The following is a 24,646-nucleotide window of genomic DNA, read 5'->3' on the forward strand; positions in this document are numbered from 1 at the left end:
AAATTTCAGTGTGAGACATTAAAAAAAAAAAAAAATTGGAAAACTGACAGATACTAAATGAGCAAAGAATTACCATTTGCTTCAGGATCATAAATGAAGGTTTTTAAAGACAATGTAACAAATAGCCTGAGCCACAAACAAACCAGAGCTGACAGACTGGTAAAGTGCTGCAAAGCACTGAGGAAAATGCATATGCTTCTAACACCCAGAGTTGCCTCAACACAAAAAAAACTTTCCTTTTTTTTTAAAACCTAAGCACTAGGAGAGTAACAACCAGTGACCTCCCTACATGTTACACCACATTTCTATTTATACAGTAAATTGCAAATCAAGGCTAAAGGACTCACCCATTGAAAATGAGCAGGCACAGCTCTCTAAGTGAGATAGACAGCTGATTAAATCCCACAAAACTCCTTTTCACAGGATTAAAATAGAAAAAAGTCTGAAATTAGGGATGGGATGGACTATACTGAGCAGCACACTCGTAGTGAAATTCCTAATATCTTAATACTTACTGCAGAAAGGGAGTACGGGTGGGGGCACATATATCACAGTTACCAGACAGAAAGCTTTAGGATGGAGCAGAGGTTCCAACTCAAAGCCTTTTGGCATAAAAATAAAAAAAAGCAAGTAGTATGCATGCAATACATGGGTAACAAACAGAGCTTCTCTAGTTTGTCACTCTCCCATTCAAACTTGTGTATGTATTCAGACAGAGATCACTCTTTCAGGTGTAAGTTTACACAGCACTTACTAAAACGATGCTCTGATCCTGATACAGCACAAATAGTTATTGTGTGCCAGCCTCTCTTAAAAGATTGACAAATGAGGACAGCATCTAGATTAGACAAGACAACTACATTTATCTCATGTAGGAATAAAACCTATTAGTTTTTGTTCTGAAACTAACTTTTCATTTTCAAAAGCTGGCAACTTTCTTTTAGCCCCATCAAGTGCCTCAGTTGGTCAAATGCTGTAAAACACCATTTGACCATAATTCTCCCCTTACCTTATTCTGCCTTAGAAATACACAAGGTTTGCTTAAACCTCCATACTCTACAGGAAGGATGCGATCCTCAAAGTCCTGAGAGAGGACAGTAACTTGCTAAGAGAGCCATTATTCAGGAGAGATACAGAGAGCTTCAGGTGGGCATCTTTTAACAGCAGCCGATGGCAGAACAACCAGCCCTCCCTACAGTCTCTGCAGGAGGAAGTGCACTGCAGAGAGATGGTAGGCTATTTCTAGGTGTGGGCAGTCCTCTTGTGTGCTATTTACACAGGTGAAGACAATTTCTGAGATTTCACAGGACCTACAGTCTTGGATAGTCACCTATCCAAAATGTTTAATCAAAGAAGTAAGATCTCCTAAACGTGCTTCCCAAGCTAAAAGAGACAAAAGTATACAAAAGGTCAGACTAAAGAGAATGCACCTGTTTAACAACATTTTATTTTTTTCCAGTATCTCTATTTCACTTCAAACCAATTTATATGCTGCTACCAGATGTTGCTGATTTGCTAATACACCTTGACCAGGACAAAGTAAATATCCAAGTCTAGACAGAACATCCATCCAAACTATGTAAGCAATAAAGAAAAGCCAATACAGAAGAAGATAGCACTTTTCATATAGATTGCAGTTAAACTGTGGAACACATTGCCACAGGATATTATGTCAAAGTTTACAAAGGCTCACAAAATGATAACTTTCCAGAAGAAAAATCCACCATGAGCCATTACGCACAAAGATAAACCAATGGCTCAGGAAACCAAAAAGAGCTAGAAGGGCTTAAATGGAAAGGAGTCACTGTTCCTTAATTTGTATGTTGTTCCAGGAGGCATCCACTACTAGCTATTGTGGGAAACAGAATACCACAAAGGTTGACTGACTCAGTACAGTCATTTTGGTAAGATGCTGTTTCTGTGATTTTCTTCAGGTAATCTGAAACTTACACAGTGAGAATGATTCTCACACCTTCACAGTGCAAGATGTGCTGATGTAAACCTTAATACTCCATTAGGAGGAGTAACAAAAAATTAATATTAAAAAAATTAATTCATCTCATGGACACCTAAAATAGATTTCCAGATACAGAAACAGATTTTGCCACAATGTCTGCAAATCCAGTTACGCATGTTCAGACTGTACGTAAGGACTACGTCCTACCTTATAGGACAGATCTTAAAAAAAAGCATGTAAGTTGCAGTTTGTTTATATGATCCATTCCACTGATGTCAAGTTTCAGTATGCCTGCAGAAACAGGGTACCTTCTGTGTGTTATTTTGTGCCTTGCTGCCAAATCATTGCCTTTCAGTCACAAAAAGAACAAAATACATATCAGGATAATGCCAAATGCCCTTTTTCTCCTCCATCAACTGAGGAAATGAAAGCAAATCTCAGGCCTAAAAACAGCTATTTGTGGTTGTTTTAATACTTTTTATCTATACATCTATAACAGACTGCAAATACCATACATTTAAAAAACATACCAAGCAACCTGTTTTGTTTTGCTCCCAGTTCTCATTAAAAATCCCAAGATTCCTGTATATGAAAATCTATATATGAAAAGTAATACATAACAAAAACTAAAACCAGCATATTCTCTGTAGCTTTTACATTTGTAATCTTTAACAAATAAGTTATATAAATAATTTATATTCCTTTTATTATAATTGTGACCATCAATAACCTCCATCCAAACTGCTGTTTCGATATAATGAAGAAAAAAAAAGAAAAATCAAAAAGATCTGATCAATAAGTTGCTTTTAAAAGCAAAAAGAAAACAGTAAGTTAAAGATTCTTTGTACAGAACAAATAAAGTGCTCTTTTCTGGACTGTCAGGCTACCTTGCAAATATATGTCATTTATTTCTAAAATCCATCATCAAATTGGAGTTAGGAACAAACTGCAGATGACTCAAACTTACAAACTATTTCCTTGGAAATAGTTCTTTTGGTCTCTTTTAGATGAAAAAGAAAACTGAAAGTTTCAAGGAGGATTTGAGAAAGACTACCATCCCACCACAAATAAGCTTCATTAAGTAAGATAATTACTTAAAATGTAAAATCTTATTTTTTAAGCTAGAATTCTGAAGCTTTACAGCCATTGAATGGCAAAACTGGGTTTGCAAGCTTTAGCATATCAGTTCAGTACTTCACTAGGAAATGCTCTCTCAGTGCACTGATCATTTTTCAATTGTACTGATTGGAAAAAGAATTCCCACCAGATATAAAAAAGAAATGACTGCATTTCCTTACTTGGAAAAAAGTGCAATCATTTCAATTACAACCACTTTGGGGCATATACAACTACCACAAAATTACAAAATAAAAGCAGTGAAGTGATGTATCTCCAAGAACAATACAATCAGATACTGTTCATAACCAGGTAAAACGCATGAAAAAGCCAGGTAACTGAAATTACTATCTCTCCAACAAGTTACAGACACTTAGATATTAACTGATCAAAGTACTAACTGAAGTTTTGTTATCTATTTTTAGGATTATTCACTACAGAGCTATGACAGATGCTCAGCTAAAGTAACATAAGTGTGTTTTAAAGCACTGTTAACTTTGCTTGCTCCAATTAAACCAACCAAAACTTTTATGAAAAAGTAATGATATGCAATACTTCAGGAATCATTCTCCTCAAATTAATCAAAAAGTTAATATGCAAACAGTCATAAAACTGTTTCATTAAAAGCATTAACTTGAAGACTACGCTCAAGAGGGTAAAGCGGAAATGAAGAGCAACTCAACAATTTAGCCAACATCAGAGCAAGAACTAAGCCTCCATTGTATTTCTCTGCTCTCCAAGAAAATAATTCTCCATGAAAAAATTCATCTAAGAAGTTAAGAAGCCAAAACAGTTAAGAAAGCAATTAATTCTAGTATTGACATCACTGTCTGAAAGGAACAATTCTGTGCGCCCTGTATTTTCACTAGTCCTCAACTCAGCCATGGTAGGGCCAGGGATTTAATGAAAATTACTGAGGAATAAGCTAAGCTCTTTTAAAAATCTGGCCTAAAAAACCTTAGACACATTCTGCAAACACCTATTAACTTTACATTATTCTTTTATTGCCACTGAATTCAGTGGGACTATGCTAGTTCACAGGTATCTGCAGGACTACAACTTTATTGTGATTTTATGTAAAGCTGAAGAAACTTACTGAATTCAATGAAATTACACTACTGTAAGCAGGATTAGAGTAAGATCCCCTGTCTTGAAACAACAAAGCTTATTTAACAATGTTATTTTAACTTGATGTACTTCACTTGCTGCTTCTAATAATAGAGGACATCTCACTTCTCATATAGAACATTTTCTTTCAAATTACAAAAATAGGATTGTCCTTTAAAAAAAAAAAAAGAAAAAAACACCTTAGGTTATTTATAGGAAGCAGTAGCAATGTCGGAAATCAAGCATTAGCCATCTTTGACTCAGACAGAATTGACACGGTAAAGCTAATGGAGAGCTGAAAAGCATAAAAGAATTAGCATTCTGTTTATGAAATATTTGTAGACATTTCATACCAAAAGTCTACATCTTACAAAGCATAACTCTAAAGCATAAACCGTCACATTAGGAAGTACTGCAAAAACTCACTGGAATTCTCCCAAAATCAGACTTCATAAACATGGTTTTTAAAATACAGTAACAACAGACTTCTATAAACAGTGTTGCATATTATACGGGTTTAGTATTTGGTCCCGGTTTTCTTCATACTTTTCTATCATTTTCTGCATGTCATGATCAGCTCCAATAACCTTGAAAACAAGAACACAAGCATTAGAAGTAAAGACCCTGTAAAACATGTTTGATTTCGAGCAAAATAGAACAAGACTACCACTGAAGCCAAACTGAAATCCTCCTAGAAATCAGTCCAATTTGTTTGCTGTTCAGAGTTTGGCTTTCACAGAAAAGCTACAGGTCAGATCCTACAAACATAGTCACAGTGAACAGCCCCTCAAATTCCACCTAACAGAAAGACAAGACTTTAATGATATACACTATGGATAATCGTAAACATTTTTCTGAGGTTTTCCTTTTCCAAATGTTACTTTGGAAAAGTAACATTTATTTACTTTTACCACTACCTAACACTCTTAATATTCAAAGAGTATAATCATCTGTATCCTTAAATGGTTATAACTAAAATTATACTCACAAGCACTGGGCATGAAACTTTAAAAAGTGTCTGTTTAATGAGCCACTCTTCATAGAGCTGATGAATAGCTTCTAAATATTCCTGGAAAAGAGGTATTCAAACAATATATTCTTATAGGGACGAAACACATTGCAATTCCAGTATATTCGTTAAGGACTACATAAGAAAGCTAGCATCGGATATTTCAATTGACAAAAATATAAAGAATCAGAAGGTTTCTGAGAAAAAGTAATTCTCAATATAAAGTTTCACTCCATAAAAAACTTCAAATAAACAGAGCTGACAGGAGTGCAGGGCTCTGAGCATGTTGTAAGATCAAGAACCATGCTTCTCTCCAATGGGTGTAATCTGGCTTAAGATTTTATAGGGCAGATAAATACAACAGAGATGCAGAAACAAAAAAAGCAAGATTATAGTGAATATCTACTCAAGGCGTTTCCTGTGTCAATACATTTTCCTAGAGTTCCTAGTTCATTTCCTCCTAATTCTGACTCATTTTCTCTAAAAGCATTTCTGCCTGTCATCAACAATTAGATTTTTCATGGAGACCACTTAACATTTTTCATTCATAATTATTTCTCCCCACACTCAGTAGAGCTGCAAAGTAACACAATATCTCTTCCAAACCACTATAACTAATACTTATTCTTCAAGGCAAAATTTCACATGACCCAGAATTTAGCTCTTTATCTTCTCATAAATGTTCAACTGACAGTTGTTACTACTGAACTACACAATAGTAGATACCCTAATAATATGCAGCACATCTTATGCAACTACATTTATTCCTGGTAAGGCTTTCGTTAGGAGAAGACTTGTTTAAATGCAAGGCCTTTCTCTAAATTGTGACAAAGAAACCAATCATTCCATTTGTATAGTTTATTTTTTAAGTGTGCTAATGATTTTCAAGTAGTTGCTTTTTTTTAGATACAAGCAAAGACATTTTTCAGGCATAAACATTCTGGTAATAGCAGATGACAGGAAATGTCCACATAAATCTTCACCATCTGCATGCACAGGTATTCATACTTTACTTGGGTATATTTATGTTGTTTAATGACACAAAAGCAATTGGCTTTTTACATCTTAGAGAAGTTTAACATTTGATTAATTTTTCACCTAAACAGTGAGCAATGTCAGACTGATCTACTGAAACATGACACTTGGGAAAGTCAGTGCGTACAATAGATCACTTTTAGAAAATAGCTCAAATTTAAATACCAAAGTTTTAGTTTGCAATGGAAATAGCTACACTACATTTTGGCACTACACTCAGCATATAATTTTAATATTCAAATGTGTAATCATTATGTTTTTTAAGCTATGATGATTTAAATTCATTTTAACCGTAACTGTTGAAGGAACTCCTTACCAAAGGAATGATCTTTTCCTCTTCTCTGCATCTTCTCTTTAATCTCTCATAACAAACTTTAGGAGAAGTCTGCAGATAAACTGCCGTAATAAAAATTATAATACTTCTGTTTAAGGATCAGCTTTAAAAGCTAAAAAGAAACCTACTTCAAATAGTACAGATGGTAAGGATCCTGACTTAGGTACCACCACTAAACTTCCCCTTTGGCGTTACTGATAATCATTCCATGAACCATCCATAAATCCATGCTGTCTGATGCTACACATTACAAACATTATCACATTGCATAAATTATGACCCAAGAAATATATTCTTTTTCCTTCCAGTAAAGCAACCTTACCCAAAAATGCCTCTCAAGATCCCATCATAATTTTACCTATCAAATCAACCGACACATCAGTGTTGTTCTTGATCCAATCAAACCACTGAGTTAGGACAATGTAATCCACTTCCGGCATTTTTCCGCTGAACAAACATAACAAAAGTTATCATTCATTGAACAACATGCAGAGATCAATTCTAAACTCATGTATACAGGGTTTTTTTTCCATCTAACTAGAATTATTCCCAATTTATTCCAGCATACATGAAATAAAAAAACCAGACCAATATTGCCAGCCACATTAAAGACGTCATAAGGCATTGTTCATAGGATCAAAAAAGTTTGAAATCCTTTCTTTTTAATAAAATACTTACTAGTATAATGTTTCTATTATTAACAGTTGCAATCATTAATGATTTTCCTACTACAGTCAAGAAATAATTACTTGGTGACTAAGAAGAAAAAGACCATATTGACATTTATACAGTAACAACAAATTAGTGTCAATGACAGTTATTATTAATGTTCTTTACATCAGGATCATTGCAAATATATCTGAACTACTGTGCCGCGTACCACCATTAAGGCTTGATTTACTAAGCAGCACTGACAAGTCATTACAGAAACCAAAACAAAGAGCGGTGAAAAAAACAATGACATAAGGTAAATAAAGTTTACTCTCACTGAAAGAAATATTTATGAGAAAAGAGTCCTGAAATATTCAAGATGCTCGATTTGAGCTCTGTATTCAAAGAGCATGGACAATATTGTAGAAAACCATCCCAAAGTTATCTCAATAAGAATATCAAAAACTCACATGTAAAAGGGAGTCTACAGATGACATATCAAGAATTAAAGGTTATGTTTTTTTACTAGTAATATAGTAATCTGTGAAAACTCCAATACTAAATATTCACATATTGGTAGTCTTGGATTATTGTGTCTTCAAAACACATTATAGCAACATACTCCTTCTTAAATGCCTCTGAAGTAGAAATGCAAAAAAGATAGGGTTGACAGACTCCTGCCATCTCCAGCAGAATGATTAGAACCAGTTGCGATATTTCAAATAACACTGAAGAAAGATTCCAAAGATTTTCTCAACCATTTACCTGGCAACATGCTTTGATCTGTGGTAAAAATGAATAAAGATAATACAGAAAGATATTTCCACTTAAGTATGCAAGAAAGCAAAACCAGTATTCATACCACCTCCCTTTTTTATCTGCCCACCAGCTGAATACCATGCCTTCCAAAGCTCTCAGGAAAATGTATAACACAATTCACTGTTGAAATTCTTCTAATATCTCAATTAGTATATGTTTCTGGGTTAGTCAGCAATAATTTTTAAATGTAAAAATACACGTAAGTCAAGTATTGATTCTGCTACTTTTCTACAGGATATATAGGGAAACAGGAAGGTCAAAAGAAATCAGAAATACCAGAAAGCCCCACCATTCTTACCCGAAAAGATACTCAGGTAAATTCTGCATGCCCTCCCTACAGACAACATGCTTCTGCCTTCCCTGTGCCAGTGGAGTCCACCGTATACTTGCCTAAGGATACTTGATCAGGCTCAAGATCCATAAAAAATCAGGTAAGATTAAAATGTACTAGAAGGCCCTTTTCTCTCCAAAATTTGCTGACAAGGTTATGAATTTTACCAAGTAAAGTTTTTACTGACAAAGTTAAAAATGAATGGAACTAATTTTCTATCATAAATAACAGTATGAATTCAAACGGGAAAAAGTGAATTGTTAATGCCTACCACTGCAACACATCATGCACACTTAAGTGCACACATTTAAGATTCTTTTACAGTTTTACACCTAACATGAACTTCTTTTTCAGTGCTAAATTGAGATACGCAATCACAGTGAGAATTTGGACACTCATGCATATCTGTGCATCCTAGAGAAGCTCACAGCAGCTGCTCATAAATTAAGCCTTCCATCATTCTTGTAAATCTTTTCCTATTTCTCTCTCTGGGAAAAAGCCTGCAAAGCCGAAACACAAATACTGAGTGACACTGGATCAAAGAAGAGCTGGTATTCCTGATATTCCATAGCTCTTCATCCCTTACTTAAACAAATCATTCTCCTATATGAGGAGAGCCTGTATAGACTAGAGATAAGAAGGGATTGTTCTACATCTTTAAGACTGCAATACCTACTGGGACCCTAGGAATACCTTCTCTTACAAAAAAGAAAGCAGAAGGTAACCTCTGATCTTGGCAGCATGCTCACCCCATTCAGCCTGGGTCTTATTTTGAAGAGAGAAGAGGGAGGGGGAAAAAAAAAAGAAGAGCTCTATTTCATTTATACACATTTCATTTATACATAACTTTAGTGGGAAAATTCCTTCCTTACAACTGTTTAATTAATCTCTTTGTCGAAGATAGCAGTTAAATAGCTTGAGCTTGGGTTTTTTGATGAAATTTTAAGCCAATTTTACTTAATGTTATCTGTCAGGTCAGTGCTGGAACTTCCATTAGACAGGCATAATCCAATTTGTACAATGGGCAACCGCTACTATGCTCCCTGCATGCTTTTTTGCGGCTTCAATAACCTATGTAAGAGTTAGGAGTCACAAACCTATAGAGACAGGAGACTCCTAAGAAATAGAAATGGGATGGGGGGAAAAAGGCCTTCTGGAAGGATACAAAGACACTTTCCTTTGCAAAATTTACTTAGTTACAGAATGCTTTTTAAAATTCTCATGTAGCCGTTGAACATAGAAGCATAGTATAGGAAGGCATCTTTATAAGTTATAAGGCCTTTCCCCCATCACAGGGCACTACAATCCTTCTACATAAATGTATCGAGCATAAGTCTGTGGTCTTCCTTTGTTCCTCTGATGGCCCCTAATACCTCCTAATGTAGCCACAGCCTTTTTATAGCTATTTATTCTTTTGCTATCACAGTCTTTCAACTTAAAAAACTCTTTACATTTTTAGTGTTTGCACCTGGCATGCCCGTAGATGACAAGCATATTCTCCCAAATCTTCTGTACAAATAAACATGTCAAGCTGTTTTCGTCTCTTAAGACAGGCTTTCCAGTCTCCTGATCATTATAGAATGAATGAAAACAGCTTTGCACCTGTTTCAGTTTTAGTTCATAGATCATGAATGAGGAGCTAGAAGTGTAAACAGTAATATTATAAGCTCTCATAAAAGTACAAAAGCAGTAATAATTTCCCTATCTCCGGCTAGAAACCCTTTACCAGGTACTTCCAAGAATCACATTTACCTTTCTCAGGGGTACATGATACTAGCCATTATTTTGTGATCAATTTATATACATCTAGTTTTCAATTTATGATCTTCCATCTTTTAGCTGCAATTTCTACATATTTCATCTCGCTCTTTGTCCACAGCATCAGTTCAAAGATTGATCCAACATAAGTAACCTCCTTCCAGCCTGGCACTTCCCCTTTATTTCCCTTCAACATGGTTTCCTTTCACTTTACAGTCCCCAACTTCTCCATTTTCATGATTATTCATGACAGTCTTCCAAGACCACCTTGTTAAATACTTAACTTTAGTTCAGATTGATAAGAATGCTTTTGGCTGAAAAAAATCAAGTGTTACAAAAAAAAATTAATAGATTAGTCTAACATGATGTATCTTTGGTCACTATCTTGCTTCTTTGCCCAAGGCTTTATTTATTCTTTCCTTCATAATTTGACTGAAGTTTTGTCTACTACTGAAGCCAGATGAACAAACCTGTAGTTACACAGATGACCTTTCCTGACCCTTCATATGAGGTCTACAGTTATTTTTAATCACAGGGGTACCACCTCTAAGTAACAATACATTCTACTGAGTGTGAGATTTCACATGCTTTCAGAACTGTGAGGTGGACTTCATATCTACTTTAGTGGTGGTTATTACCATTTCCATACTATCATTACTATCTTGTCTTTTCCTTATATCCAACATAATTTTCTTTACTGTACACAGAAGTATTAGTTTTTGAGCCAAGTCTAGATGATCTTTAAAGAACTATGAGTAGTAAGGACAGGGCAAAGATAAAACAACATGTAGCAAAGCTACAGAACTGCTTGCCACAGGATGCCCTGGAAACTAAAGGTTTACGCAGGCTTTAAGGAAGTACTGGACAGATTCATCTAAAAGAAATTCACCATGAATTACTAAATTCAGAGGAACCACCTTTGAATTAGGAAGTCCCTAAATTCTAAATTATTGGAGGCTTGGAAAGCTACATTCAGAAAGTATTATATACGCTTGCCCTATTCTTACTCTTTTCAAGTACTTTTGACCACCACTGGAGACAGGATATGGGGGAGATGGAGTTACTGATTTTTAATCTGACGCGGAATGCCTATTTTCATGTAGCCCAAGTTTGTCTTTGTTTTATCTATAATCCTTTTACAGACCCTTATATCATAATTTGATTTGCTATTAGTAATATCAACTGGCCTCTAGCTTACTTTAACAAAAAACAAAGCAAATGCCTGCTGTCCAACATTAAAAAAACGCTGAAACGGCCAAACATCTTAGATGCCTTTAATAATATTATTACAAAGTTAACACAAAGAGGCGATGCATGCAGATTTAGCCTACTAGCAACAAAGCTGTCAGTTTGTGGGACAAAAGCACTTTGTCTACAAAAAAACAAGAAAGAAGTTCCAGTTACATTTCCACTGTATACAGGCTGTGATAAACAGTGTCTCTTCTTGTTTCTGTTTGCCTCGCATCTTACTGTGTCTCTGCAAGCATTTGAAGCAATTTCTGTAACAAAGAGCTTATGCAGCATGGATGCCACCTTGTGGCAAGGAGCTATTCTCCCCATGGACAGGGGCAAGAAAGTGTTTTTGCCCTTGAAGACCACTGAAAAATCCATTAAAACAATGATGTTACATACAACTTTCCAGGTAAAGTCGGCATTATAAAAAAACAAAAAAATCAAAAAAATCAAAAAACACAAAAAAATCCGAATCAGTGTCAATGACTGCATTATTTCAGCATTTCAGCTAGTATAAATAGACAGGGTCTATACAGGCCAGGTAGTAAATGCTTTTTCTATCTCAGGCCACAATCTCATCCCCCAAAACAAAATAACCTGGGCTGGGCCTGTTTGTTCTAAGACTGGCCCAACATATGGGCCATTCCTAAACATATGGCTGGGGGCGTGGGATGTGAAGAGACAGGAAACAAGGCTAATCCAAAAAATGACATTTACAGGAAAACAGTTCTTGCTCTTTCTTTATTCACTAGCCTAGCAAGGGGTTCTCCATTTTAATCTTGTGAAACCTAACTCTGAGCAATAGAACGAGAGGACTTGAATGCTCATTGCTTAGGTTCCTATTTACAAGAGATAGTGATCCTGGATGCTAGTTTGGATAATAAACACTATCTGTCTAACTCTCCCCCTCCTACAGTTTTCTTCTTTATATCCTCATGTTTTTGAGGTATTCAGTATTTGTTTGCTTCGATTCAAGTAAGACTTCTGTATTCAGCTGCAGAGCGGATAACTTCAGTAAATGGTGTTCTAAGTACACAGAGTACTTCTGAAGAATGCTTAAGCCTGGCCCACATCCTGCAGTTCTTATTCTACCAGTTTTCTTTAAAGACAATGTCAACACTCTCTATGCAAAATGCACTGCCACTCCAACATGGAACTGACAGATTTCACAGACTACTTAAATGCAAATGGTCTATTTAAAAAAATCTAATTAAGCCAAGAAAGTAAAATAGAAAGCCATATACTATACCTTCGATACAAGTTTTCTACAAAAATGTATTTTGCACTGTGAATTGATCTCTCCATCATTCTTACAGAGGAAATCTATAAAATAAAATGACAGTCACTGATCAGTTTACATTTACCAGCACATTTGTTTCTTTTCAAGCTTGTATTGCACATCATGTCTTTTCCATTATAAAATACATACGTTTTCAATTCTTCCAGCTCGTGATAAAAAAATTCACTTTTGGGGAAAAAACATGAAAAAAATGTTATTAGTCTTACTTATGGTCACTGCATTATTAAGAACCTACATAACTAAATTGTTATTCATAAGCAAGTTTCAAAGGTAACTGCAGAAGCATTCAACTCAGCAGTTGTTGAAGCTAACTGTTAACTAGGGGGGAAAAAAAAGCAATCCATTTAGGATTTGCGGACCTGAATTGTTGCCATCTTTGTGTGTGTTACTGTGTAAACAGCACAGGCCCTTCACTAGAAAAGCTACAGCACGAAAACAACTTAAAAGCTGCTTCAAATGATTTCCCACCCCTTCACAAATACCAAAGTAATAGCTGTAAGTGGCAAAGTACTACTGCCTAGTCAGTCTTGGATGTGTTCAAACAGAACTCCATTTTGGAGAAGAAATATTCTCTGACACTCTCTGGTCCCCGCAGAACGAGTCAATCCTGGAATAGCTCTTTCCAATAAATTATTCTGCTCACTAATGACCACACAAGCAACAATTGCTCCAGCAAGGTTTAGATGGGAACTGGCAGCAAAGCACAGATTAAAATGCAGGCCAATCCTTGGGATTTTTTTATGAGCTTTTCTGTACAGTAGCAAGAGAGTGAGATTTCTATCATTCTGAAAAAACAGAAAAGTACAGGTAAGAAATACTTTAGGAACCAAAGGTGCTCTGTGGGAAGCAAGCTCCCAAAATATATAATGTTCAGCTTGTACCAATGTTGATGCAAGTCATTCAGCACACAGCTGTCACCACAGTCAGGTTGCATTCAGTACGAACAGTAGTATCCTGGCTGCTTCCTTCATAAATGAGCAGACTGAAAAAGGTCTTCACAAATCCTCTACACAGTCACAAGAATACAATCACAGTCTGATACATTTTGGTTGTAGTATCTGTTGATGAATTGTCTCAACAGCAACTAAACTGACAGTATTTTGGTATCTCTCCTTCAGTCAGTTGACCTTTCCTTTCTTCAATTCTTTACCAGGATGTATGCATTGTATTTACTAGTGCCTTCATCAGCCACATCCTCCTGATAACACTCAATACAGATTTAGCAGGCTCAGCCCCAAAATTTAGGCATACTAGAGAAATGACAACTGACCAGTGCAGGAACTTGAAAAAAGAAACAGAAAAGCACTTCCTCTGAAAGCCCAGGTTAAGAATGATACAACTATTCTGAAAAAAATACCATTATCTCTGCAGTATCATTATCCTATGTGAGACTTCTGAAAATTTGCCCTGAAGCAAACTCAGAAAGTATAATGCAAGAACAATCACTAAGCTACAAGTGTGCCATTTAAGATGGTATCTTGTAATCAGGGAATGAAAGATCTAGCATAGAAAGTATCAAAGGTGTTTGAAGAAAAGAGAAGTTAAAAGATCTTGATAAAAAGAAAGGACTATAAAGTATGTGAATTGTGATAGAGAAAGAAAAAGTGACAAGGAAAAAAAACATAAACCATCTGAGAAGAAGCAATAGAGAATTTTAATGGAAGTATTTTGTATAAACATGAGAAGCAATAGCTAACTTTTTGCTAGATAGCATGGGGCAGTAGAGTGACTACTGGCATTACCTTTAAGATTATCTAGTGTATGGCCAAGGTTTGAAGTAGCTACATTTATACAGAGACAGATAAATAAAGACAAGTCGTTGCCATGTGATGATGAAGATACTGTTTGAAGTCTGGCTCATAAGGTGGTGTAAAAGAAGCAATACTCGTTTTGGGAAATAAAAGCTCTGTGCAAGTAGGAAGCAGATGTTCCACGTTTCCTTGAGCATGTGTTGAGCATATCAACGTTGTCTGTGCACTACACAAATTCATGCTCACTGCAGGAACAAAGAATTAATGTAAACAGTATCTTAATTTTTGGATACAAAGTTAAAATATTTGTTAGTCATAACTGCACCTTACTATCTGTTTTAAATTAAAAGAAAAAAATATATTTAGTTACCATTGGTCTGGTATGCTGTTCCAACATTGTAAGCTGTATGTATGTCTGTAATGTTATCCCCCATCTTGATGCATCTTGGTACATTAAGCCCTGGGGTTAGAAATAGAAGCAAAAGGCAGACAGCAATTTTTATTAGGTTGAACAGAAAAAAGAAAAAAGTTGTTTATTTCATAAGCTTTTGCACTACAACAGAATTGCTAAAAGCAACAGAATTACTAAAGCTGCTGACACCAGATTTGACAAGAATTAAATGATTAATTAAATCATTTGCTTTACACAAAGCACATGTGAGAATTACAATCCCAGTCTTTACTGACATGGGTATTGGGGGTGCTTGCTAAATTCAATTCAGGAACTACAGTTACTCTGCACCTGGCACAATCAGACCAAAGTATAGTTTATTTGAGACAGTTTAAATATATCTAGTAATTAAAAGAATATATCTGCTATTGTATTTTTGTGCACTGATAGATTCTCAGGATGCCCACTCCATCCAGAGAAGTGAATCTGGTTCTGCTAAGTATGGTCTGGGCCTCAGGAAAGGTATCTTTTAACAAAGAACAATACAATTGCTTTTTTCCTCAAAGGATCCTCAAAGCATTTCTCAGATCCTCCAGTTCTCCCTGGCTGCTTCCATTTTTCCCCCCACATTTACAAGCATCAGTCTATCCTGTAATCTGGAGAAAACATCTGACTTAAGACATCATTTAGTGTTTATTTGCAGAGGTGGCAAACTTAAAGACAGCAGAATGGCTTCAGTCCACAGATTTGACCTCCTTCTTTTCTCCCTGTCCAAGATGAGAATGAGGAAGTATTCTAAAGCACACAGATTGCTTTAATGGGGTGTGACATGGCCAAGCATGCCCCATCCCCTCACATTTAATAGTAAGAAAGCAAAGTATCAGCAACTCCCAGTACGGGGAATGTGCTTTTCCAAAGGACCTGTGCTAGCAGTAATGGTATCAAATACAGGTTTGGGCACATGTGGGTTGGCATGTATACACATTGCTGTGCTGTGCTGACAGCTGAGTTCCACGTCAGCTTGAGAGTGGGATACACATCGCATCCAGCCATTTCTGAAATAGAGGTGTGATTATAAAAGAAGGGAAGACTGACATCAGAAACCACTTCAACTATTCCAGCAAAATTGTACCTGCAGACATAGTCAGAGCCCTCAGACTGTTTTCTCAGAGCACTGATGTGGGAAGTGACATACTTGCAGGGAATGGTTCCAAGAAGAGATGAATACCCAAAAGTCCACAGAAGCTCTCAAGACCTCCCAGGACTTTACCCTCATCAGTCAACTAATATTAACTGACCAGATAAACCTCTCACTTTGAGGTAGCTTAATAGCAAAAAACTGTAAATAGTGTAATATAAGTAAATTTAAGAACTGGGACAATCAAAGCTTACTTTTCTGTGAATTTCTTTAGCTCACACCCAGAAACAGATGCAACACAATCCAGTAGCCTGTCTGAACTACTACCTTCAACCCCTTTCATGCAGTCAGACCCCAGTGCCTTGATAAAGTTCCAAAATTTTGAAAATAGGTGTTTTGTGAGTACAGTGTCCATCAGCACTGAGTTACTTGAAGATCAAGACTTAAAATTCTTGCTGAAACCACATTTTACATGCAATGTGTGTCTAATGCATGTCCTAACCAAAGGAAAAGATTTTTGCATCATGAGCTATATTTTTAGCTCTATCAGACTACGACCACACCTTTCCTAACAGTTTTATTGATTGGACTGAACTCATGCATGTCTTTTTAAAAGAACAGTAATTGTAAAATTAATTTCTGCCACTTACCAGAATATTATGACCACGAACATTTCTCCATTTAGACACTGGTTCTGTCAAAACCTTTTTTATATATACATACATACATAGAGAGAAAGAAAGAGACACACACATATATATCCATATATGAAAAAAAGAGAGTGTTCAACGTTAAACATGTTTTAGATTTGAAATCTTTGATTATGTAAGTCTAAGATTATTTTTAAATGAACAAGTAATAACTAAACAAAGTATTCAAAACATGTATTGGACAGCTCATCCCTCTTCAAAAATGGCACCAGTCCTGAAGTACAAAATACAATAACTGATGCTGTTAAAAATAATGAAGCAAAATTTCATTATAAAGCATGTTTTTATTATTTTTAAACCACAAAAATAAAACACTGGCTTGTTTACATAACAGACCTGGATATAATTTCTCAGAGTCATTTAGCAGTAAATCTCCATAGGGGAAAAAATGGCTAAGTACTGATTGCCTTTCATTTCAGTGACCTGATCATTCCTTCACAAATTAATTTCCCAGAGAATAACACTGGTTAGCAAAGGAATTGAAGGTGAAGATCAGTATGCCATTCTAAGAATTTCCATTTTATTTTTGTGATCTAAAAAACAAAATGCATTTAAAACTTGATTAAAATTAATGAGAAAAACGCCTACCCAGAATAGGTAAAATCACAGGAGACTTATCTGATTCCAACAATACTGTAGGCCCAGGCATAGGAAAATCTGATCAGACGGAGAAGTTAACCAGCTTTTTTAAAAAATGTTGCACTATATGCAAATTAAAGTTTGGTATCCCTTGGGTTAATAGTTATTTACCCCATAAGGATCATTCCTGTTAAATCACCAAACAACATCTCGAGACCTAGCACTTCTATGAGAAGTCCTAGGACTTTTTATCAAATGAGCTCCCAGGTCTGCTGGGAAAAATATTTACATCTGATGTACACTAAAACAGTTGGTCACTGAAGTTTGATCTCAATTTGATTTTGTTTAAAATACAGTAAGTTTGCCTTCTCTCTAATCTTGTTCTGTCTACAGAATATGAGATCAAATTTTATAACAGCCTGCGATCTCCCAAGAAACAATTATAAAAGTTTTATTTTTTTCTAAAGCCATCCATTTACTGGGTTCTCAGTTATATGATATCAATACTTTTCATCATTATGACTTTGTCTTTGACTTTGATTATTACAAGATATATCTAAGATTTTTTTTATGTTACGTAAAAAAGCAAACAAACGTATTATGGGTCGCTGCTAATTTACAGAGGGACAAACTCTAATCTACAGATTAATTGACCTCTTAATGATGTAAATGAACATAAAGCAAATTAAAACCAGTACCTCAATGCTGGTAGTTTGTGCAAAATAGTCCAGGCATGTTGTTTTTCCACTTGCAATATTCCCCTCGATACATATCTGATAAAAAACAATATCATCTTTGAAAACCACATATGCTACTGCAAAGAAATAAATGCCATGTGTAAACATATACTTTTTCCATATAATATACTTTTCCCATATAAAGTATACTATTTCCTTATAATGTCAATGGACTATTTTACAGGAAGCCTCAGGGGACCAATTTGGATTCTGCGACTCCCCACAGTCACCACTTTCTCTCTCGCTGACATACATGTACCAGTTGCTCCTTTCCCAGGCAAGTGGCAGCCTTACCTTCTGGTCCACCCTGCACCGTCAGCTCCCTATCCGTACTTCCACTGCCCTGCACATACAGCCACTTCCCATCTCCTTTCCATGGCCTGCAAGAGTTTTAGAAGGTCACCTGTTGGACAGCTGCTGCTCCTCCCATGTTCACACTGCACTGCCTGCCATGCTTCACCCCTAGGAGACTTAACTTTCAATTCCTAGTAAATGCCAATTGCAGTAATAATTTCAACATCCATTAAACAGATTTCTTAAACAGAAAGATCCATTAAATAGCTTATTTTAACCAGGTAGGTTTCTAAAATTAATAAATGAGATTTTTTTTTCAGCTGTCCTGAAATCATTTACAGCTTAAAATAATCAGATTCCAATTACAGCAATCTGAGCACTAAAATTTACAAAAGAAAAAAAAAAAGTCCACAGAGTTGTATAGGGCAACTAAAATTCTACATACACAACACTTGACCCAATACTTCAACTTTTCTTTACAGCAGTACACAATACATTGCACAAGTCCCTCCTCATTTTACTGTAAATTACAGAACTAGATCAAACATAGGTTTGCAGTGAGTAAGACTCAGTAATGGATCCATCATCTGGATATCACTCAGTAAAATACACCACATCTAATGGTTGCAAATATACTTTGATCGCAATAAAATAAGAGGTTGCACATTTTACATAGTTTTCTGAACAAAATGCAAATACTTATTACCGTCTTTTTCTCTTCTCCTTTTATCAGATGTTTATCTAGAATTAAAATAAATATAGTTACAATCAAAAAAGAGATCTTCATAACCCATAACTATACTAAGCCTCTTAACTTGAGCATATTTATTAGGTGTTTAGGTTCCCTATTGGTAATTTTGGAAATACTAACACTGGGCAATCTGTTAGCTTATCACTGGGTAACACAACAGACATATAGCGTACACGGACTCACAGGTTTTGTTCAAGTTCTGCATTGTCCTTTACACTACAAAAAGTCAAACAGCTAGTGCCTACACTGCTTGGGCAGAATTTTGTTACACTTGTTGCTCTTCAGTTATTTTTCATTACTGGGGGATTTTTATTTATTTATTTATTTTAAGACAAGCAGTCATGGACACAATGCCCACCAACTTCACAGGCAGAAGTATAGGGTTCGGTAAGAATGAAATTTTAAGACACTACCAAGACAAGCAATTTAGATGTTTGTCTCGCATCTCAAAATTACATATATATAACTTTTGTAAGCTACCCTAAGATTATTATCTCCAAAAAGGCAACTTGGGTTCTCCAGTGTGGGACAGATTGACAGACCGGATCAAAACCCGTGGGGGCCACCAAGACGATCAGGGACTATGGAGGTAAGACCATGACACACAAGGAGAAGCTGGAAAGAACAGGTTTGCTCAGTCTGAAGGGGGATCTCACTGCTGTCGTGCTAAGAGGCCTGGCAACTTCTTAGGTTCGGGAGTTCCTTTAGTTTTATTTGGAGCAGGAATCGCAGTTTTAAAAAATTAAAAAACGCTTCTTGCTTCCTCCTCAGGAGCCACCGCATCCTGTTTACTGCTAAAGCAGTGAGGAACCGATTTTCGCAAGGGCGGAGGCCTTCGCCCCCCCTCCCCCTCGGGCGGGCCCCGCTCTCGCTGTCCCCGCCGGGGCGGAGCAGCGGCGCCCCGAGCGCGGGCCCGCGCGGAGCCCGGCACCGCCCCGCGGCCGCGGCCAGCCCGCCCCCCCGGCGCCCCTCCCCGCGGCGTTTACAGTGTCCGCTCCGGCCCGGGCCCGGCCGCTCCCCCGGCGCCGCACCGCCCGCGGACGGGCCCCAGGGGGCGGGCGGCGGCCGCGCCCCGGCGCCCCCCGGCCCGCCACTCCCGCGGAGGCCTCGCCGGCCGCCGCCGCCGCCTCCGCGCCGCGCCACGCGCCGCGCCCAGGCCGCGCCCAGCCGCCACATGGCCCATCCCCGCCGCCGCCGCGGCGCGCTGCGACACGGACGCCGCCGCGGCCCCGCTTCCGCCCGCCGCCCGCGCACTTCCGCCGCCGACGGGCACGCGGCAGGCGGCGTCTTAAAGGCGCCGCTGCCTCCGCGCCTGCTGCGGGTGCGAACGCGCGGGGAGCGCCCCCAGCGCGCGCGGCGGGGAGCGGCGGCGGCCGCGGGGCGGCGGTTGGGGCCCCGCCCCCGCCGAGCGCAGGGGCGCTAACGGCCGCCCCGTCCTGTCGCGCCGCGCCGCGCCGCGCCGCCATGGGGACGGTGGACAGCGCCTACCCGCGCTCCCCGCGGGGCGCCATCAAGATCGCCCGCTTGGTAGGCGGCGGCGGGGGGCCGAGCAGGGGACGGCTCCGCGCGGGGAGGGGCCGGCCGGGGGCGGGGGCGCAGCGCAGCGCGGGAGCCCCGGCGCCGGCGGCTGAGGGCCGCGGTGGCGGCGAGGTGAGGCGCGGCGCAGCCCCGGCCCCCGGGGCTGGCGGCGACGGGCGGCCGCGGGTGGCCTGAGCGGCCGCCTCGGGCTGCGGCTGCGGCTGCGAAATAAAAGCAGAACCGGGCTTAGGAACTAGGAAGAGGAGTTGTGCTTAAACGTGGCAGTTCCCTGTAAATGTGATCACTAAAAATGATCGTTTCCGATGTTTGGTTAGTAGCTGCCCATGCCTGGGGGAGAAGGCAAGTGAATGCTGTGTTTTCTAATAAACCTCTCGGGGAGTTGCTTCTTACCTGAGGTCCCAAATTTGGATCTGGTGATTCCGAACATCTGCATCCAGGACACACCTGAGGCTACCAGGTTACCACGGCAGCACCGTCGGGCTTTCCTAAGCTCCTAAGAGGATATTACTGCAGTTTAGATCCGTGCTTGAATGAACAGACAAGAAACTTTGAGGTGCCTGCGAAGTGCAGATGCACTGCCGGCTCGAGTAGGCAGAGACCAGCAGTTTGCGTGCACTCAACCGAGAGCTCAATTTTGTCACATGCTGTGCGCTAACGTGACTGTTAAGTGTGCTCGACTATGAGATAGGGTTAATATTAGTAAATATTCTTTTTATTCTTTCAGCTTGTGGCTTTTACAACATTCATCTGCTTTGTTGCCTCAAGATCTCATGAAGCATATACAGCACTTGCAATCATGGAAGTTGTCATCACTTTGTTATTTTTTCTACTGTATTTACTAAAACTAGATAAAAAGATGAAATGGCTCTTTTGGCCTTTAGCTGTAAGTATTGGTTTGCCCTTTTTAAAATGAAGTGTATTTTATGCATTTTGTGATTTGTGCATGGAAACATGCATGAAACCATGTTCACAGAGGTTATTTTCAGTCGGTTCAATCATTGTTTCTATAAAGATAAAACAAAAGTAGTATTTCATTATTGATACCAGTTTTGCCTGACAGAGATAATGTTCTTTTGCATAAATTTTTTAATAGTATGTCTATCACAATTAACAGCCTATCTTCTAATGAATTTCATTTGCTTTTCTTTATTATATTGTATTGTCATTTTCCCCATCACAAATTAAACATACATTTGTATTTAAATATTAATGAGTTCTCTTACCTTCCATTTTTTAATTTACTTACTGTTTTAATCTGTCACATTACACCCAGACTGCATAGATCTCACTGATAGAAAAAAAATCAAATGAAGATGGGTAAAATGAGGATATTATATCATCAATGCTCTTTTTAACATCAAACCACTGGGTGTCACTATAGATCATAACTGGGTATTAGTTTAATCCTATTTTCATAGTAAAACAACTATTTTTTAATGGTTCATGCTACATTGGGAGCTGTTTGTATTCTTCTTCATATGTATTACACAATAAATATTTTGTTTCCACTGGCTTTTTCAGGATATTTTCAACTCGGTGATTGCAGCTGTGTTTCTCCTAGTTGTGTGCCTGTTTGCGATAATAATCAAGACAAACTATGGGACGCTGGTTGGGGGAGTAAGTAGGAGAATTACTAATGAATTTATTAAATTCTTAAAGTAGGCATGATTTGAATCTTTTGGTATACCTGCATTTTGACCAGACCATGAAAATAACCCTGTCATGGAAGGATAAACTCAGAAGTCACATAGGAAAGTCAATAAGCAATTAGTTTATCTCACTTAAGAAAAAACATCCAATAATAGAACTAGTTATTATTAAGAAATTGCTTTTCTCCATTTTTCACATAATTATCCTCAAAAAACTAGTAACTTACTACTACAATACTACTGTTGAAAGCTATTAGAAATAAATCTACCTGCATTTACTTACATAACTTGAAATTCTAGGTGGGATAATCCACAGTTCTTTCAGGAATATCCAGTTTGGTTACAGTATTTAATAAGAAATGCCTAATACCATATTAAACAGGGTTGAAACTTTTTAACAGACATGCTGATATTTTCCTTCTGATTTGTATATTATTTTTTCTGACATCAACTGAGAAATTATGGCAGTTGAAGTGGTCTTTTCATACTATGAATAAAAAGATTTTTGTGCATTTAAGATCAAAGCAGTTTACTAGTTCAAGCAACTTATATTTTTAATTAGAAGGAAAACCGATGCAATTAGCATTCAATAAGAGAATAAAAACTCAGTTTTGAAAGTATTTTGTTTTCCTGAAATACAAGATAAGCTAAAATGTGACAACAGCAAAAAAGCAGACGTTGCCGCATGAGTTTTTCAGAATTACCTTAAGAGCCAGAGAGGTGCAAAGCTATTGTCATGTGCTGGTAACTGACAACTTAAGCAAAGAGGAGACTTTGTGATAAAGTGACTGACTATGCTAGAACATAATTTGTATTCTCAGTAGTGAAATACATAGAAATTAAATTGAAGGCAGGAGACTAAACAGCTTGGAAAAACAAGTTTGGGCAAAATGTTTGACATCTGTAATGCTGGGAGAAACAGAATTGCCTTCAGGCATGTGTTCTTAGGGCACAAACTGTCTTGAACTGCTCTTTCCTGGAAAAGCTTACCTTAGCATTTCTCACCAGATCAGATAATTCAATTTCAAAATATCAACATGCTTGAATAAAAAAGTTTTGTATGCATGGGGGATTGGGCTGAAGGGCAAGAGCTGAGAAAGTCAACTCTGCAGTGAATCCTGAGAGTTAATGTTTTACAAACACCTCCTTTTTCCAGTTGCCTGCCTGAAGCTGTATATTTTTAAAATATTTATATACGTTTTCCTCAGTTTCAAGTATGTTTCTAATTTAAAGCTTCTGAGGAGACAGGCAGTATTTTTTTCCTTCTAGGCCTGTTTCTACAAATGTTGACTTGACTCCTGGCCAAAACTATTAAGTAGAGCAGCCCTTAAAGAAACAGAAGAAATTCCATTTTGGATAAAAGCATTGTCATGTATAATGCAGCATTAGCTTAGTTCTCAAGGAGGACACATCATTTCCAACTCTTCAGACAAACATCAAACAAAACCAGGGTGTAGATTGTTGCTATCACATCAAAAGAAGATCACTTATATGAAAGGTTTATGGGAGTTAAATATGGATGTTAATTAATTTATCAGTTGTCTCAAATCATACATATATTTAGAAGGCCAGAAGCAGCTTGGAGAGATGTAATCATTGCTTCTTGAGAAACAGTAGATGAGTCACTACAGTAAAGGAAGTTATAAAATTTAACAGGAGGTTCATATGAGGAAACTAACAGTATTGTTATTACTTGTAGGTGTTTGGCCTTGTATTGCTTGTTCTGTGCATTGCAGATGCAGTTGTTCTTTTCTGGAAGATCAGCCTTAGTGGACCCAGAGGAAGGAATTACCCTACCAGATGAGAGCTACCATGTTAGCTAAAGAGTAATTTCTCAGCAAGACATTTATGTTACTGTGTTCTTCTAAAGAATTTGTATTTTCATGTGTTCACCTTTGAATTTCCTGCGTATTTTTCTAAATTTTCACAAGTATTGTTCATAAGTATTAATAATTCTTACACTCAAGTATGTATTTTCAATGTTGCAATTTTGGTGGTTTAAGTATCACAGAAAAGTGCCCTGTGTTTTTCTAAACTTAATTTTTCACAGATCAAAACTTAATCTTGTAATTGTCTTTCTGTAATAAAAATGAACATACAAATGGGCCTAAGTGCATTATTTAACATTATTTATTAAATACACTTAAAGTAAAAAGTGCTTGATTTGATATGCCAGCAAACATATTTGGGAATAGATTTTGTCACCCTTACTTTTGCTCATTCTGTAGATCAGCCCCTTGGATGATCGGTATCTCACGCCGTGTATTTTGTTGCTGCGACCTTTTTGTCCCCGAGTTTTCGGTTTTTTCTTGGAATAGTGCAGTCGCAGCGGTGCTGCGGCGTTAACACGCGGCGGGGGGGCGACACGCTGCTGCCCGGCGCTGCCGCCCGCGCCCAGGCCGTCAGCGGTGGGTCGGGCACCACCTCAGCGAGCGGCGGGCTGCCCGGCTGAGCAGA

The 24,646-nt window shown here is 37.8% G+C and overlaps 2 protein-coding genes across 7 annotated transcripts; one reads left to right on the forward strand and one right to left on the reverse strand.

Moving 5' to 3' along the window:
• Positions 1-1,429: 1,429 nt before the first annotated feature.
• Positions 1,430-24,580, reverse strand: TK2 (thymidine kinase 2). Of its 6 annotated transcripts, XM_067302466.1 has the most exons (11): positions 24,401-24,580; positions 20,931-21,033; positions 18,957-18,991; positions 17,918-17,992; positions 16,581-16,634; positions 14,772-14,861; positions 12,600-12,673; positions 6,917-7,005; positions 6,541-6,620; positions 5,169-5,249; positions 1,430-4,767 (listed from the first exon to the last, which is right to left on the reverse strand). In XM_067302466.1, the coding sequence occupies exons 2-11, from the start codon at positions 20,971-20,973 to the stop codon at positions 4,669-4,671; spliced, it is 720 nt and encodes a 239-aa protein (XP_067158567.1). In that variant the 5' UTR covers positions 20,974-21,033; positions 24,401-24,580; the 3' UTR covers positions 1,430-4,668. The 6 variants fall into 6 exon arrangements, with proteins under 6 accessions (XP_067158567.1, XP_067158564.1, XP_067158566.1 ...); XM_067302463.1 differs by lacking the exons at positions 20,931-21,033; positions 24,401-24,580 and adding an exon at positions 20,176-20,467; XM_067302465.1 differs by lacking the exons at positions 20,931-21,033; positions 24,401-24,580 and having other exon boundaries at positions 18,957-19,845.
• On the forward strand, positions 20,450-24,295 carry LOC106483319 (chemokine like factor). The gene is made up of 4 exons (XM_067302469.1): positions 20,450-20,528; positions 21,265-21,423; positions 22,062-22,157; positions 23,889-24,295. The coding sequence occupies exons 1-4, from the start codon at positions 20,466-20,468 to the stop codon at positions 23,991-23,993; spliced, it is 423 nt and encodes a 140-aa protein (XP_067158570.1). The 5' UTR covers positions 20,450-20,465; the 3' UTR covers positions 23,994-24,295.
• Positions 24,581-24,646: the final 66 nt, after the last annotated feature.

This window comes from Apteryx mantelli, chromosome 10 (genome assembly GCF_036417845.1).
Source record: "Apteryx mantelli isolate bAptMan1 chromosome 10, bAptMan1.hap1, whole genome shotgun sequence".
NCBI classification, from domain to species: Eukaryota; Metazoa; Chordata; class Aves; order Apterygiformes; family Apterygidae; genus Apteryx; species Apteryx mantelli.

Coding starts and splice junctions, on each gene's coding strand:
- LOC106483319 (XM_067302469.1), top strand. CDS start 20,466: ATGGGGACGGTGGACAGCGCCTACCCGCGCTCCCCGCGGGGCGCCATC. Junction 20,529..21,264: donor CCATCAAGATCGCCCGCTTG/GTAGGCGGCGGC, acceptor TTATTCTTTCAG/CTTGTGGCTTTTACAACATT. Junction 21,424..22,061: donor GGCTCTTTTGGCCTTTAGCT/GTAAGTATTGGT, acceptor TGGCTTTTTCAG/GATATTTTCAACTCGGTGAT.
- TK2 (XM_067302463.1), bottom strand. CDS start 20,467: ATGGCGGCGCGGCGCGGCGCGGCGCGACAGGACGGGGCGGCCGTTAGC. Junction 18,992..20,175: donor CGGCGGCGGGGATGGGCCAT/GTGGCGGCTGGG, acceptor TTTTAATTCTAG/ATAAACATCTGATAAAAGGA. Junction 4,768..5,168: donor AAGTTTCATGCCCAGTGCTT/GTGAGTATAATT, acceptor CTTGTTTTCAAG/GTTATTGGAGCTGATCATGA.